This window comes from Aulostomus chinensis, chromosome 17 (genome assembly GCF_037954235.1).
Source record: "Aulostomus chinensis isolate RoL2024-O1b breed Wild chromosome 17, RoL_Achi_v1.0, whole genome shotgun sequence".
Taxonomy (NCBI): Eukaryota; Metazoa; Chordata; class Actinopteri; order Syngnathiformes; family Aulostomidae; genus Aulostomus; species Aulostomus chinensis.
Genome location: NC_141336.1, coordinates 22,597,081 through 22,612,900, shown reverse-complemented (window position 1 = coordinate 22,612,900; position 15,820 = coordinate 22,597,081). Strand labels below are relative to the sequence as shown.

Below are 15,820 nucleotides of genomic sequence, written 5' to 3'. Positions count from 1 at the left end.
ATAAATGATTCCCTACCGAGCAATGAGCCCTCACTTCCATCCCGTGGGTTTCCTCTTTCCACATCCTGCAATACGGATGACATTCCATGTGTGTTCTGGTCTAGTTTAGGGAATGGAAGCACCTGCTATGGGGCCAGGAATAGCAACATTCCTCTGACATGCACTCACTCATAATCTCTTTAGCCTCGTTAAGCTCATTATGTTGGCCCACCTGCCGATCTTGCTCTCTTTCAGTCGCTGAGGTCTTAGTCCAGACCTGGTACTGTAAATCAGACAGAGGAAACAAGGGTGCAAAGTATACAAATGAAGGAGATAACCAAATAGTCAAAGCAGATCTATTATAAATGACAAGAGTTTGAATGAAAACATATAAATGCAGGGCACAATTATGTAATTCATGCTGGTTTATGGCCATATTTTACCAGTGCTCTCTACTGGGACACTTGTGAATGGACTCTCTTTAGGCAAATATAACTCCACCTACACGTGAAGTGGGGTGAGATTATGTAATTTATGGTGGTGAAAAAAATCACAGCTAGCTCACAATTACACTTACATGTGACACTACTACTAAAGAACAGAAAATCTGGATAGAACAAAGTTGATGAAACGTATTAAAGAGAGATGCTCTTTTCCTTGTGCTTCCTGTTTTGGCTCAGTCTAACACATCCGTTATGTCCAGAAATATCGGCATCATTTATATCTTTATTATGTGTTATGTTCACTGTTCACAAGCAGTTAACACAGTCACTCCTCAGCTGTGCGAAACAAGCAGGCTACCGAGGCCCAACATCCAGTCCTGTTTACCTCTGTAACTTAAGAGGATCTTACTTTCATTACACACACACACACACACACACTACAGAAATGAATGTCACCTTTCCACTTCAGTGTCTGTGTGCTCTAACATGCACAAGGAAGTGGTTTTCCTTTATGTTTTGACTGGAATTTCCCCGCATCAGGCAGATTAAATCTGCTATTAATAAAACTTATTTTAACATTAATAATATATCCTACATCATCATGAATTATTGACTAACTAATGCCCTGCCTTGTGTCTCCCATCCAGAGGCAGCTGGAGGCCCACCAGGAGGAGGGTATGGTGGTGTCCCACATGGTGGTAGCCGGGGTGGGCATTTGGATTGCCTTCAGTTCAGGCTCCACATTGCGCCTTTTCCATACCGAGACTCTGGAGCACCTGCAGGACATTAACATTGCCACACCTGTCCACAACACACTTCCTGGTAAGATATTTGATTTTCTAGACTGATAAAGTACCAGACCCCTATGAAATCTAGTGATCGTCAACATAAATGTGTATAAAATGAAATAAACAAGCTGTGTTTGCTGTTTAAATAGGATGCATTAAAGACAATATTTCATCTGCCTAGAAGAATGTTTTCTGTGCTTGTAGAATTCCATCCACTGTTGTTTGCCAGCAGGAGGAAATCCAGACAGAGCAGCAGCATCAGACTGCTGCTACTCTTTCTTTTTTTAATCCCCTTTGCCAATGACATGCAGTGCATCGTTGTAGTATTAAGAAGCTCTTGTCGTGTTGTTAAAGTTTGTTCGTTGTGTTTTAAGTCACAGTGCAGTCTTGTGGCCTTTACACGTCATCATCCACCGCCGCTCTCTAAGACTCCAGCGGCAAGTGTAAAACTGTGGACAAGACATGTTTATCTCTTCATATCTGAACTCGTGCTCGTCTCGTGACATATATCAGCGGCCTGTAGTGCAGGTCCTATAACCCTATGTTTACTAAGTGCTGTCTTATGTGGTGCCTGTCTGTAATTATCGGTGTAGGTGCTCGTCCAAACAGCTCTTGTTATGGCTGGATTGTCACGGCGTTGTCCTCCTTGAATCTAAACTGTGACCAGGAACCTCTCGTTTTCTATTCATGGTGATGCATAAAAAAAAAAAAAAAAAAGAAAGAAAAAACACATACCCTCACCAAGTCATTTGAAGTCATGTGCTTTTGAATTGGCGGTGTTAAAGGAAAATCCAGAATGAGCTATCGAGATACCATGTGCATTAGTAGCTGAGCTGCAAGTGGACGAGTTCTCACAGTTCTCACTGGTTTTTGTATGAACTTTATTCTGGAAAAATGTCCCCAAAGAAACCTGATGACAGTGACTATTGTCAGTCCGTGGATTTCACATCATCTGTGGAATAATAGAGATATTGTTTCTGCATACAGATTGTTTTTAAATTGGTTTTTTTTTTTTTTTTTTTAACATTGTGTGAAGACTCCAAAAGGAAATTCCATTGACCTCTGTTGCAATAGGATGAAGGCCGAACTCTCAAAGACTAAAAGCCAAAGCTTTCTGTACGCCACGATGAAAATGTGAGAGAACTGGGTTTTTTCATTTATTTTGACTTTTAATACACTGAACTTTCAGATAAACAGTATAGGAGTACTGATATCCTCTTTCTACACTCTAGATTGAATGACTGGTAAGTGGAGTCATTTTGACGAGTACAGAGGTTTGTCCCTGCTTTGAAGAACCAGTCCCGTTGCTTACATCATTGCACCATAATGGCCTCGGCCCACCTTTGATCTGTGGTTGTGTAAAGCTTTACAGATGTCAACCTGTCATTACTGCAGAAGAGTGTGAGAGCTGAGACAAATGAGCCGTAGCTCACACACACTATTTCTCACCCACAAGAATTTTAAGAGCATAGAGTCGTTTCACACACATGTGCCTGAAAGTTGGCTGGCACTATGCGTTACTCCTCGTGCCTACGTGTGCCTTGACATGTATTTTGTTACCAAGACGATTCTTGTCATCACAACAGAAGATTTTGTCTCTAGCTTGAGAACAATTTCCGCCAATGTGGGTTTTTAAGTCACTGAGGATGTTCAGGTCAAACCAGATGACGTGTCAGAGTGACAATAGTCCCTGGCTGAAGCCACCAGAGCAGAGATTTGGATCTTGTAATCTGCTGTGTTACATCAGCCTTGACCCAAAAACTCACAGCCTCAAAGGATAGCGACCAGTCCAGAATTATCAGGAGGGGAGAGAGCTGATGTTTTGCTTCAGTCTCCCTGTCTTCCAGGCTGTTGTCCTGTTCCTGTACACGGTTTGGAAAGTAGACCGCTTTGCTTTCTCTTGATACCAGATTGTATTTATGTGCCTTGAGGTTAGGTCTGACGTGTGTGTGTGTGTGTGTGTGTGTGTGTGTGTGTGTGCGTGTGTGTGAGAGACAGCTGTATTTCATCTATGTGTTTACAGTTAATGAGTAGCCTGCAGTGTTTCTGTCTGATATCATCCTCAGCATCATTAACAGAGGAGTCATTAGACCTCGCCTGGTGTGTACTTCACTCTTAAAGAAAATCACTGTGTTTTTGCCACAACTTAGTAAAAACATTCAGAGAAGTATCACAAATATTTGGCTGATCAGAGGATGTGTGGAAGTTACGTACCGTCCCTGAGGCTGGCCTTGTTTAGTCTGGCATTTCTTCCACCTCATGCATTTATCAATCGGAAGAATGTCAGATCTCTGTAATAAAACGGTTATGAATTTCTTTTATTTGTTGGACTTGCTACAAAGACAGGATCCAATGTTGTGGAGGATTTAAAGCAAACCACAGTGAACCACACTATCATGCTAACCTACTGGGTGCCTGCGTGCCGTACGGCTATTTGGGAGCTGCACAGCGTCAAGTTTAACAGAAACAGAAAATAAAGTTGTAGCCTTTTTATCCTTGGTATGTGTAAAAGAATGTTTAAGAGTCCCCAAATTCAATTTTAAGACCCTGCTATAAATGCCTGACATACTCTTGGACAGTATATGATAAAATCTGCACCTGAATTAGATAAGTCTTGATGTTCCAGCTCTTTTAAGCTGTAGGCTTCTTTTATTTAAAAAAAATAAATAAATTAACGTGAGAATAAAATCCTTCCGTTTTTGTGTGTAAGTCAATGCCACTAAGACCCAGGCCGATAAAAAAATCACACGTGTGCTCTTTCAGTTCACGTGTGGTCTGCCACTCATTGGTGTTTTCAGGTACTGGGGCTGGCGAGGTCAAAAACAGGTCAGTAGGCAGCGCATCGCTTCTGTGGTGTAAAGGATTTGGAGCTGACCAAATGTACCCATGTTCACTTCCTCCAGTGGGCGAATCTTTCACCAGCCAGTCAGTGTTTAGAGTTTGAAATGGAAGGCCTCCTTCCCTCTCTGTCGGACAGATGTGGATGATAAAAGCGGTGTTCTCTGGGACCTCACCACCCTTCTTATCTAATAAGATCCATGCAACCGCAGAGGAAGCCGGTCCTGCGACAGGCTGCCACACTTAAAAGCTTTGCTTCTCCAGGCCTCTACAATAACAGCTTTCGTCCTCCGATAACAGCAGCAGCATGCCTTTCTCTCTCCTAGCTTTTAGTTAGCATAAAAATAATAGTTTTTTACATTTCATAGTGGTTGTTTCAGTGCAGGATGAAGTCCACCTGTCCACCATGCTCTCCATGGTGTGTTATTATGTTCTAGAATGCTCCGGGGCGGCGTTTATCAGTGCTGGCTGATGCTGTGGAACAGAATGAGAACAAAATATGTGCTGTTCCTGCACAAATGCAGCTGTAATTGGAACGGCCAACCTGATTGTGTGGACATAAAGGACCGGCTGCATTAGAGGTGATCAATGGGTCCTTCATCTGCAATTCTTTGCTCCATAAACATTGATTTACTGAGTGACACGCTAGAAATAACATCAGCTCATTGAAGAATAACAAGAAATTAAATCAGAAAGGTGATTTAGAGAGCTACAATTAGCTTTAGCCTGTTCTCAAGGAAATCCAGGCTACTATGAAGGGGTATTGGATTACAGCTCCTAATGCCATTTTGGCTTGTCTACGGGAATTGTTGTAAGGATTGGTGTTGGCTCAGCAGAGAGACCGGGGCGCTGTCCTCAGCCTGAATGCTTCTGTGAATGGGTGACTGTTTGAATGCAGGAGGTGTTCTGGGTGTGTTTGTCCTTCTCATGTTCTTGCATGTTGGAGCAATTGTGTTAACTCCCTTCATTCCAGACCAGAGTGTCTTATCAAAGCGGTGAAACACGCCGAGGTGTAATGTGCTGTAATAGCAGTCATTTTCACTGTAACTCATCAGGCTCATTTACAGGTCATACTTAAGGGTCATTTCGTGGTGTTAACTGTTGATTGGGTGATAATTTCCACATTGAGAATTTGAAGTTAGAGAAGCTGGACAGTGAACCTCTGTTGGGATATGAATTAATTTATGTCACCTGAGTGAGATCTGTTCCACCCTGCTAACATGTTTGTATGTGTGAAATGTGAGTTACACTTCCATTCTTGATAAGGACGTCTAAAGGTCCTCAGGCTTCAGCGTGGTGGAGGTGGTGGTGTCTCCAAGGGTGGTGGCAGGCTGCTGCTGCTGCTGAGGGACGGGCCTGCCTTTGTCTGCTGCTCTGTGACCTAAATATGCAGCCGTGCATGACATATTGACAGACAAACATCAGGGGGGGTCAGTAAATAACACCTCCGGTATTGTTGTGCACCTCCCGTCATGGATAACCCACTGGACAGATCCAATCCCAGTCTGGTAGCGCCTCCTAAAAGCTAGAAAAAGCTACTTCCTTGATTTATGTTGACGTTAAACGATGCTTCTTCACGGTCAGTGAAGAGAATATGGCTGGTATGTTCAGCTGATAAATAAAACTGCTGGCCTCATCAGGGTTTTTTTTTTGTTTTTTTCTTCACAGTTTTAGATAGTGATCACAGCTTGAAAACTGGACTAATCCACGGGGACGACGTTGTTTTCAGCCATAAACACTGAAGCCATTTCTTCCAACGCTGAGTTATTTCTAGACGGATTGAATGGCTGATATGGTGTATTATTGTAATGTCGGGGATTTACTCCTCCCTCCTGCTGTTGGTCGCCTGGACTAAGTGCAGATCAAAGTGGTTTTCTGGTGTAGGATCAGGGGCCGAGGCGGGCTCTGTAGACATTCACTTGGGGTTTATTTTAGTTCACCCTCTGGGTGGGGAACTCCAAATATTATGAAAGGAGGAAGTTGAGCAAGGCCCCCAGTCAGATGTCTGTGTGAGTCTGTTCACTCTGGGCCCTCATTAGAAGCACATGTGGGCAGGGCTCGGTGGTTTGGAGGAAGAGGACTCTACCTGCCTGCCTATCTGGCAGAGTTCCTGGAAGTGTGGCGGTATGGTGTGCGTGTGCCCCATGTAAAAGGTCACTCCTTGTGGGGGGGGGGGGTTCAAGCAGCAAGGCTGGCAGTAATTTTTTTCCTAAACCCCAAGAGGATTACTTTGAGGGAGGAAATTCAAGTCAAGCTGTTATAGCAGTAATGACTCATGGCAGCCCTGCCTCCCACATAGCAGGCCTGAAAAAACTGCTTCTACTAAGCCCCAGATTCTTATTACAGCCATAAAGATGATGATCAAAATGTGCGAACAGATACCATTTATTGCATCGGTTTCTCTTGATCAAGCTTGTGTCTGAAAGTGTGTGTGTCAAACTCCACAGGGTGAGTCACCTGACAGACCAGACTTTATTGCCCCTGCTGTTGAAAGGGGCTGTTAACATAACAATCACTGCTTTTACTGTCTGAAGTGGCGATGTTTTTGACCAGGAGGGAAAAGGTCACGTCCTGTAGTTGGTGCCACAGGTTTTCTGAATAGAAGCACCGCTCCTTGCTTAATCACAGCATCACGCTTCAGTCATTCTGTTATATAACACTTTTGTGTTTGTTTGTTTAACTCAAATCAGACTATAATGGAGCATTTCTCTCCGTTCAGACACCTGAAAGGAGCTGCTTTTATCCACTAGGCTCCTCTTTACGTTGCCCTGGAGACAGATAACTGTAAAAAATCATGGCTGCGGAAGTGTTCCAACTGGCTGAAAAGATGCACCTCCCTCCCACCGCACTGTCTTCAAGGGTGGTGAAGTGGCTCATTAACTGTACATTTTCATTTTCCTAGAGACGCAAGTGCGCACGAGCACTGTGCGTCCGTGTGAGGTCTAACAGATGCACAGTGCTAAACTTACCTGTTCCACAGGGAACCAGAGAGTGTCGGTGAGCAGCTTGTTGGTGTGCCATGGTTTGCTGCTGGTAGGAACCAACCTGGGGGTGACCGTGGCGCTCTCGGTCCCCCGACTGCAGGGCATCCCCAAGGTCACAGGTAACACTGACGCACCACCACGATGGCACATCCGGACAGCTTGTGGTCAGTCGAGCTTTGAACATTCAGGGCTGCAGAAGGAATGAAAATGTTGTCGAAATCGCAACATGACCAGCTGCAGGATGCAAATCACAGGAGCTGCAGTTGTTCCATGGAGATTAAATGTGTCACAGCTCCGCGGGAAAGAACCCTTGTGACGCTACAGATGTAACAGAACATTCTTTTTAGCAGCTAAAAGCATTTTTTGTGAATGTCTTTCAGCCCGCATTTGTTGTTACTAATTCTTTTCAGTTAGGATGTATCAACCCGTGAAACAGCCAGTGAAAATTGTGATATAATACTTTTTCTCTAAAAAGCAGCAAATCTTGTCGGGACAACATCTGATGCGCTGATATTGAACGACTGATTTAGTTTGATAGCTGATATTTACCAATAAAAAGAGTTTTATATGATATTCACAACTTGAACATTCCGAAAGGTCATATAAACACTGTGAATATGAAAAAAGAAGTTTTACATATTTCCTTGACATTTTGAAAAATTAAAAATAAAATCATGTATTTACTGCAAAAAGAATGCTGATGATTATGTTCAGTAATCAGATGTTTGTAGCCTCTCAGACATACAGAGACACACAAATGTATAAAGTCCTGCGTTGAATGTCTCGGTGTCCTCAGGTCGGGGTATGGTGTCCCTGCACGCTCACAGCGGACCGGTCAAGTTCCTCACTGTGGCGGCTGCTGTATGTAACCGTGTCTCCAGCCTGCTGAGCCCCGCCCCTCCCAACTCAGTGCAGCCAACAGAGACGGAGGATGTAGAAAACACCCAGCCCCCCTCAGACTCCACCCCCACTCAGGGTCAAGGTGTGTGGTTGGGAGAAGGGGGCTGTACCACCATGGCCCTCCAGGACTCCCTGTCCTCCTCATCCTGTGGCTCCTTAGCTCAATCCCAGGCCTCCTTGGAGCACGGCCCAGAGGATGGCGCCCTTTATGACATGCTCCATGATCCGGCCCACTACCAGAGGGGCCGGCGGGCCAGCAAGGTGGATGTCAGCTCTCTGCTGGTGGTGTCTGGAGGTTTGGGCCACCGCAGGGTCAACAAAAAGACCAAGCAGTCCCGCCACGAGGACACCACCTCCACCATCATGATCTGGCAGATCCCCTTACTCAACATGTGACGCGCCGCCACCTCAGTGAGTTTGTCAGAAAGCACGTTAAACAGCCCAATAATGATACGGCTGACATGTCTCCTTTATTTCTTTCCAGGTTTGAGCTCGGCACGACACTCACAAGAAGATCTGGTGTTCGTTTGACTGAATTTATGGACCCATCAAAGCAACTAAATGTCTTATTTAAAGCAGAAATGCATCACACACACGTCAGTATACCTAAGATGTTTAAAGGATCACCATAACCACTCAGTCATGATGCTCAGCCTTGCAAAAACCAGCTTGATAGGAAATAATGTAAGAACAGACTTTAAAAAAAAACAACCCTGAAATGTCTTTCTAACATGGCTAATACACGACAGGACTCTCCAGCGTTTGCACCACACGGGACTGCAGTATTTAAACCAGTGTTGAGAGCAAGTCACGACTTTGTCCTGTTGCAAAGAAGCGTAAAGGTAAAGACGAGATGGAGCTGTTACACAGATGTCCTATTGGGATGATGTTTTATCCAGAGTTGTAAATATGAAGTATGACAACTCAGGATTACGCGTGTTCAAGGGATCAGAGAGGAGATTCTGGGTTAATTATCCTTTTACCACTGGAGCCCTGAAAGCTTGTCCGTTCTGTTTACAGAGAAAAGGGATAAAAGGTGAAAAATGAATGACTGAATTACTTTGGACAGGCGTGATGATGATGATGATGATGATGATGATGATGATGATGATCCCTGGCTGGCCAGGGGTCGATTAAAGAGATGGTATCACCTGGACAGTTTAATTTAGCCCAATTGCTTCCTTGTTTCTCATGCAAGGATATTTAAAAAAGAACATAAAAAGCTTTATTGTGTTGTCCAACTGTTTATGTACTGGTATGTATCTTAACGAATCCATAAACATTGTTTTATTGAGCAACCTTGTACACGTGATTATATTTGCATCCTAGAGGAGCCGTCGCAGACTAAACGAGAATCAGTTGGAGGCGATAAGTGAAGGACAGACCAGTGTTGTCTTGACTAACCATTGTACTCCTCTCCGCTTGTGTGCAGCCAGCAGTGCATGCTGGGACTAGCAATGTGCCCCAGGGAACGAGCGGGATCTGAGCCTGATGCAGCTCTTCCGGGATTTCTCTGCTCATTTCTCCCACTGCCGAACAGAAAGGGTCAAGACATTTTCTTTACTTTGTGACGCCCACACCCTCTGTTGCACAACCATGTTTCACTACATTGTAACAAAAATAGATGAGCTCAGGTCGGAGTCGTTCCCATGATAGAGTACGGCACCCTGGGCCGATCCGGAATAGTATCAGACCCCCTTTTATGCCCTTCAGCCTTGTGCTGAGAAACCACATGCAGAACATTGGGGTAATCTGTGTGTGTGGCTGGGTGTAGACCCCTCTGCAACTGGAGGTCTTTTGTTTTGCTTCTGACCCCGAGGTTTCCATGGATACGCTGGTTTTGTGTTTATCCATCTGCAAGCCTTTGTTCTCGGAATATCTGGCGTTAAAACCTCCCAGCTGAAAGCCTTCTCATCTCCCGGGGCTGATAGGTGCGTGGTGCCCTTGTGGTGGCTCCCCTGTATCTTTATGTCTGAGGACCAGTTGGTGCCGCGCTCCATCTCCTCAGAGGAGAGGTTGTGGACCTTGGATGTGCCCACATGTTAGTTCTTTTGCCCTGCCGGCTTGTGCTATTTAAAATCTAACTTTCCACCTCAGTTATAGTATTACTGCAAGCACATGTCAACGTGTGAGTGCCGCTTGCAGCCTGTTTGGCTCACTTGTCTTTAGTAGAAGTCGAAGTGGTGGATCATTTACTGAAGGAATGTGTGACTCATGTTTCCAGAACATTTCAGCAGGTTTCAGGAGGGAACAGCTGTTTCATCCCGACAGATAATCTGAGGCAGGAGTGCACAAACAAACAAACGCACAGTGGAACATTTGTTGATTATTCACATGTGCAGCATGAATATAAAAATCATTTTGATGGGGTTCAGAGAGGATCTGATATAATATGACTGCATGGTTCCCTTCTGCGTGTTATTTCCTCTGTTCTTGCTGTTAATATGAGTAGCAAAGGAGGGGCATCTCCCCGATATTCCCGCCCGTCGTGGGGACTCCGGACTGTGATGATGCGTAAAGGAATGTGGCATCTCAGAGATGAACAGATGGAGCCTCGTGCTGTTGAGTGTAGGGTTAATAGAAGAGGGGGCGTGGTTTAGATCAATACTCAACTGTTAAAAAAAATTACACCCCCCCCCCCAAAAAAAAAAAAAAAAAAACGAGCTGGCAGTGTCCGGGAGCCTGTGTAGTAGTGCCGCTGCCAAACCTGGAGCCGTCCAGTGGCTGGAGAGGAGACGCTGGATGAGCGCAGCTGGAGGACATGACTCCACCGCGGCCGTGTGAGGAGGCTCTGAGGGAGGTGCGACCCGAGGTGACAGTTTGATCGTCGCCTCCGTGAGGAGGGGGGTGGGGGGAGACTTCAAGCTCAGCTGCCGAAAATATCTATATTTAAAAAAACAAACAGCTGAGAGCCTCGATGGATCAACGGTGAACGGATGGGATAAACCAGCTGGAATAGGAGGTTCGGTTGAGCACAGCCCGACGAGGTTGGTCGGGATTGCGGCTCCCTTACGTAACGGAGATTTGTGGAGAGATTGGCAGGGAAACTGCCGGTGGCGAGCTGGTAAAACCACAGCGAGGAAACGCAGGTAGGTCAAATTCAACTAATGGTGGAATAAACGCGCCTTGTGATCTGTTGAACTTTACGTCAAAATTAGATTCATTTATCACGGAAGTGTAGCTTTTCTCACCTGTAATGAACACAATAAAACATGTAAGTCGAGGCTCTTTTTTGTTTTGTTTTGTTTTGCAATTACAGCCGCCCTTTTTTTCCCCCTTGTTTTATTAAGAGTAATTCCGTGTCGCGCATGCGCCGTGAATGCCTTTAGATTAACAAATGATGAAGTGGCAGGGTGATTATTACAGTAGGTCACGCAGCCGTAGTGGATTTGCGCTGTGTCTTTGTTAAGGTGCAGATGTTGGACGCAGGAATAAACGCTCGCTGACACATCAACACAGAAGCGTTTGAAGCAGCAGTTTGCAGTTGCAGCTCCCAGCGTCCTCTCAAGCTGTGACCAGAGCAAGGGCGCCCCTCAGAGAGCGAACAAGTCGATGCAGATTCGAGATCAGTTTCCTTTAAATTCCTTTCTTTCTCCCTCCACAGGTGAGGGAGGGGAAAAAAGGAAGAGAATTCGAAGTCCGTCCTCTCAGCATGACCGGTGACCTCTACCACCAGTGAGCGCACCAAGATGAACGAGGGCCACAGGCAAGGAGGAGGCACCGTGACTGTTGAGGCTGATGTCATCCTCCACGCCGTGAACCCGGATCCTGACAAAGACAGGGCCCTGTGTCCAGGTTACGTCCAGGGATTCCTGCAGGGGGACCTGGACTTCAGACCTCCCGCGGTGTTCGAGAAGGAATACCTGCTGGATGGAAGTCTGATGGAAAATAACCACATTGATCACCAGAAAGGTAACGGCTCGTATGTGGCGAGGTCTGATCAGCTTCACCTCTCCAATGATCAGGGTGACGTGGACTCCTCTGTGTCTAATCACATTGCTGGCAGGCAACGAAACTGTGCAAGCAGCGAAATGCACAACGGCGCCAGGGCTAAAGTGTCTTACGGTGCAGATTCCTCCTTGTGCTTGTCTAGCCAAGCCAAACAGGAAACTGATCGGTCGTGCAGGGACAGCAGCCTGGAAGCTGTAAATACTCCGTCTAAAAAGGAGCCTGATTTAGTCATCGAAGTTGGCGGGCAGACGATCAACGCTCACAAGTCCGTGCTGGCCGAGAAAAGTGACTACTTCAAAGCTCGGCTGTCACGAGACATCCTGAAAGTGAAAGGCGTGAGCTACAAAACTTTATCTACTCTCATAGACTACGTTTACACCTCTCAGATGAATGTTTGCAAGGATAACGTTGTAGATGTCATCACAGGAGCGAAAATCCTCCAGATCCCCTGCGCCGTCCAGTCAGCCATGGACCGCATGTCTGAACAAATCACTGCAGAGAACTGCTACGAGATTCTGACCATCGCCAAAAAGCAACGACTTAGCGAACTGAAGGAGACGGCTTACGGTTTCATGAGCGACAACTTCCTCCAGATCCTGAAGGACCCGTCCGTCTACGGGCGTCTGACTGGATCTGAGAGGGATCTGATCCTCAAGAAGAGAATGGAAGGGAGGAAGACGCTGATGGTCGCAGAGATAAACGACGTCTTTGACCGGGTTGGGAGTCGGCCGCCGAGCCGCTGCAGCAGCCGCCCTCAGAGCCCCTTGTCAGTGGGGTCTTTAGAGGAGAACCATATGATTTACTACTTCAATGAGACGGCGAATGACTGGAGAGCTTTGACTGCTATGCCGGAGGACATAAACACTAAAGGATGTGGTATCTGCACCATGTTTAACTACCTGTTTGTGGCAGGGGGGATCAAGGGCTATGGGGACAAGGGCAAGGTGTCAGACAAGGTCTTCTGCTACAACCCCATAACCAACCGCTGGGCCGAGGTCCGACCTCTGACACAGGCCCGTGCCCAGCTGAAGCTCGTCTCTATGGATGGCTACCTGTATGCCATCGGAGGTGAGTGTTTGTTTACAGTAGAGAAATATGACCCTCGTATGGACCGCTGGACCACAGTGGCCCCCTTGCCTAAGGGAGCTTTTGCAGTGGCTCATGAAGCCACAACCTGCAGCGGAGAACTTTACGTCTCAGGGGGTTCCCTCTTCTACCGCCTTCTCAAGTATGACCCTAAGAGGGACGAGTGGCAGGAGTGCCCCTACAACAACAGCAGGAAGAAGTCCACAGACATGGTGGCCCTGAAAAGCTTCATCTACCGCTTTGACGTCAACCGCGAGCAAGGCATCACCGTGTTCAAGTACAACACAATAGTCAAGATGTGGCACGATTGCGCGTCGCAAAGGCTCGGAAGCCCTTTACCTTTTAGGTGTGCGGTTGTGGGCAACTGCATCTACTGTGTCAACAAAAGCCAGACTCTTCAGTTTGTAGTGGAGGAAGAGAACGCCTACTTTGTGGAGGAGCCACTGCGGGCACCCCTGGAAGCCAAAGGCGTTCTATTTCCTTTTGTTCTCACTTTGCCTGAAAAGCCTGAAAAAGTTGCTTCAGGGTGTGAAGCAGAGTAAACAGTGTGTCATCGCACAATACGCCCTGGTGGTCACTCCTCGATGTCAGCTCTCTATCTCAATGTGTCATTGCCTGTTTGCAAAGGAATGTGTGTATCTGCATGGCAATTCAATGTGGGTAAGCCTTAAAAGGACAACCTTTTCTTTCAGTGCTGAATGAATGCAACAATATTTGTATCCAACTGTAGAAGATGACATGATGAAAGTGACAGTAGATTATTTTGCGTATTTCTTGCCTGTGTTGTTTGGTGCACTTTTGTAGGTAGAACAAATATTATCTAGACCTAGCTGACTGGTGACTTTGCTAACAAACAAACAAACAAACAAACAAACAAAAAACCCCACTTTGATGGAAACAACACAAGGAGGCATTTATTGGGTCTATGCAAATGAGACAGATGATGAAGGCTGTGAGGCTTCAAATGTGAGGACGGGGCGGAGAGCCGCATTCTTCTGAACCTGGTTCACTGACAGAACCTCCCTGTAATTTCCGTGGGGGTTCGCTAAATTCACGATTTTTCTCCCGGTAGAATTCATCGGTTGAGTTCTGTCGGCAAACACCGGTCACCTTTTTAGGCTGTCGTGAAGACGTTCCTGCACCTGATGACCTGCCCGATGTTGGCGCTGATCCGCACTTCCTTTGAATGGATCCTGTAAAACAAGGTCAGGTTGTGATGGGGGGGACAAAGGTTCCGTATCTAAGCACATTGATGTTCTCATGCAAAGCATTGGGAGAGCGTGTCATCGTAATTCAGGGCATCGTTTCAGCTGAAGTTAATTCAGCGTCTCAGAGAAGCTAATGGATTTTTTTGGCTTGGTCGGAAAATGAAATATGACGGATCATAGAGTAGTTTTTCAGACGTTGGAAAGTCGGCGGATTTCATTTGAAAAGCACTTAATATTTATTTGAATTTGATATTTTCATACACTGCACATTTATCCAGTTCCTGCATTTAGCATGTTAGCCAAAGACAAATATCTGTCCTCACGGGACGAAGTTCGTACCACCGATTTTTATAAGTATGAATCATTAAAATCCTTCCTGTTCAGTCGGACTGAAAAGGAGAAGCTGCTAAGAGAACCTCTCCAGAGGCGTTTGGGAAAGTTTGCCATCCACGGTCATTGAGAATATCTTTCTTTTCCTGTGGCTGCTCGAAGACCACAGAACCCTGCTCACCTGCTAGCAGGTTACCTCACTGATAGGTCAAAGGTCAAGTTAGACGCTGCAGCGCTTCAGTCATGGTCAGCCCTCATCTCACAGCCCTAATAGAGATATTCTACAAGCACTCGCACACATTAATGTTCTAGATTCTCTTATTTTAGACAGTACAGTGTTTGTTTGCTGCAATAACACAGTGGGAGTTTGTATGGAAGCTGGTGCTGATATATAAGAAGAAAATGCTTTTGATAATGTGTTTCTCGGACAAACTGGATGTGATTTTGATATTTGGTACTGGCCGGCATCTGTATTTTTGTGACATTTGATAGTTTTGGAACGCTGCTGTGATGGACAGTGACGTGCTGCAATGCGAGGCCAAAGCTTCCAGTCAAAGGCATTTGGAGCGGGCTCACTGTTGGATCATATTTACCAGTCAAAAATAAGTGCTTCAAATAAAATATTTTGTGTCTGAAAAAGTCTTTATGGACTTGTTTTTGGCCTCCTCTGTCAAACCCGAAACAACGCTGCCATCTAGCGGATCCTGGGTGTAACACCGCCCAGGATGGGGCTACAACGTACGGGGCATCCTCTCCCCCAGTAGACGTCCAGGAGAAGCTGTTAGGGCAGCACTTGGGAAGAAACTGATCAGTTGGTCAGAGGGATATTGAGCCGTTCGCGCCAAAACACCAACTCGCACCCTTGCGGCCCGTCTGGCTGGCGTTTTCCTGCCCAGCGACGTGCTCGCACACACGGCGAAGGACTCGTCAACTGTCAGCCAACTGCAAAACCCCTCATTTAAATCAATAGCCAAGTATTTAATATGAGAGAAACGTGAGCTGGTGGAGGTCTGTCTTATCAAAAAAAAAAAAAAAATCAAACATTTATTTATTCAGCTTTTAAAAAAAAAATCTAATTACAATCTCTTATTTGTACTTCTCGATTTCCTCAATATGCTAAAGATCATTACATTTGTGATGGCACCGTAAAAGTGACTCCAGTTACCAGGACACAGTCAGTGTTTTTGAATCAATAATGAAAATAATTCTTCAAATCAGTAAATTGCGTTTATTTACAAGCCGAGCAACGACAAACCCCGTCAAACCTTTTCAATAGAACACTGGTGGGTGGTACGTCACTGCATACGAACCGG

At 45.8% G+C, this 15,820-nt stretch overlaps 2 protein-coding genes across 3 annotated transcripts in view; both read left to right on the top strand.

The window, feature by feature from the left end:
- arhgef10 (Rho guanine nucleotide exchange factor (GEF) 10) overlaps positions 1-10,484 on the top strand; it is a 47,720-nt gene extending 37,236 nt beyond the window's left edge. For both annotated transcript variants that reach the window (XM_086181825.1, XM_086181824.1), the window contains 4 exons: positions 1,070-1,244; positions 7,029-7,151; positions 7,829-8,343; positions 8,417-10,484. In XM_086181825.1, the coding sequence (XP_086037951.1) occupies positions 1,070-1,244; positions 7,029-7,151; positions 7,829-8,328 (798 nt within the window). In that variant the 3' untranslated portion in view covers positions 8,329-8,343; positions 8,417-10,484. The remainder of the gene's footprint in view (positions 1-1,069; positions 1,245-7,028; positions 7,152-7,828; positions 8,344-8,416) is intronic.
- Positions 10,485-10,585: 101 nt separating this feature from the next.
- On the top strand, positions 10,586-15,159 carry kbtbd11 (kelch repeat and BTB (POZ) domain containing 11). The gene is made up of 2 exons (XM_086181826.1): positions 10,586-11,021; positions 11,537-15,159. The coding sequence occupies exon 2, from the start codon at positions 11,622-11,624 to the stop codon at positions 13,509-13,511; it is 1,890 nt and encodes a 629-aa protein (XP_086037952.1). The 5' UTR covers positions 10,586-11,021; positions 11,537-11,621; the 3' UTR covers positions 13,512-15,159.
- The last annotated feature ends 661 nt before the right edge of the window (positions 15,160-15,820 follow it).

Coding starts and splice junctions, on each gene's coding strand:
- kbtbd11 (XM_086181826.1), top strand. CDS start 11,622: ATGAACGAGGGCCACAGGCAAGGAGGAGGCACCGTGACTGTTGAGGCT.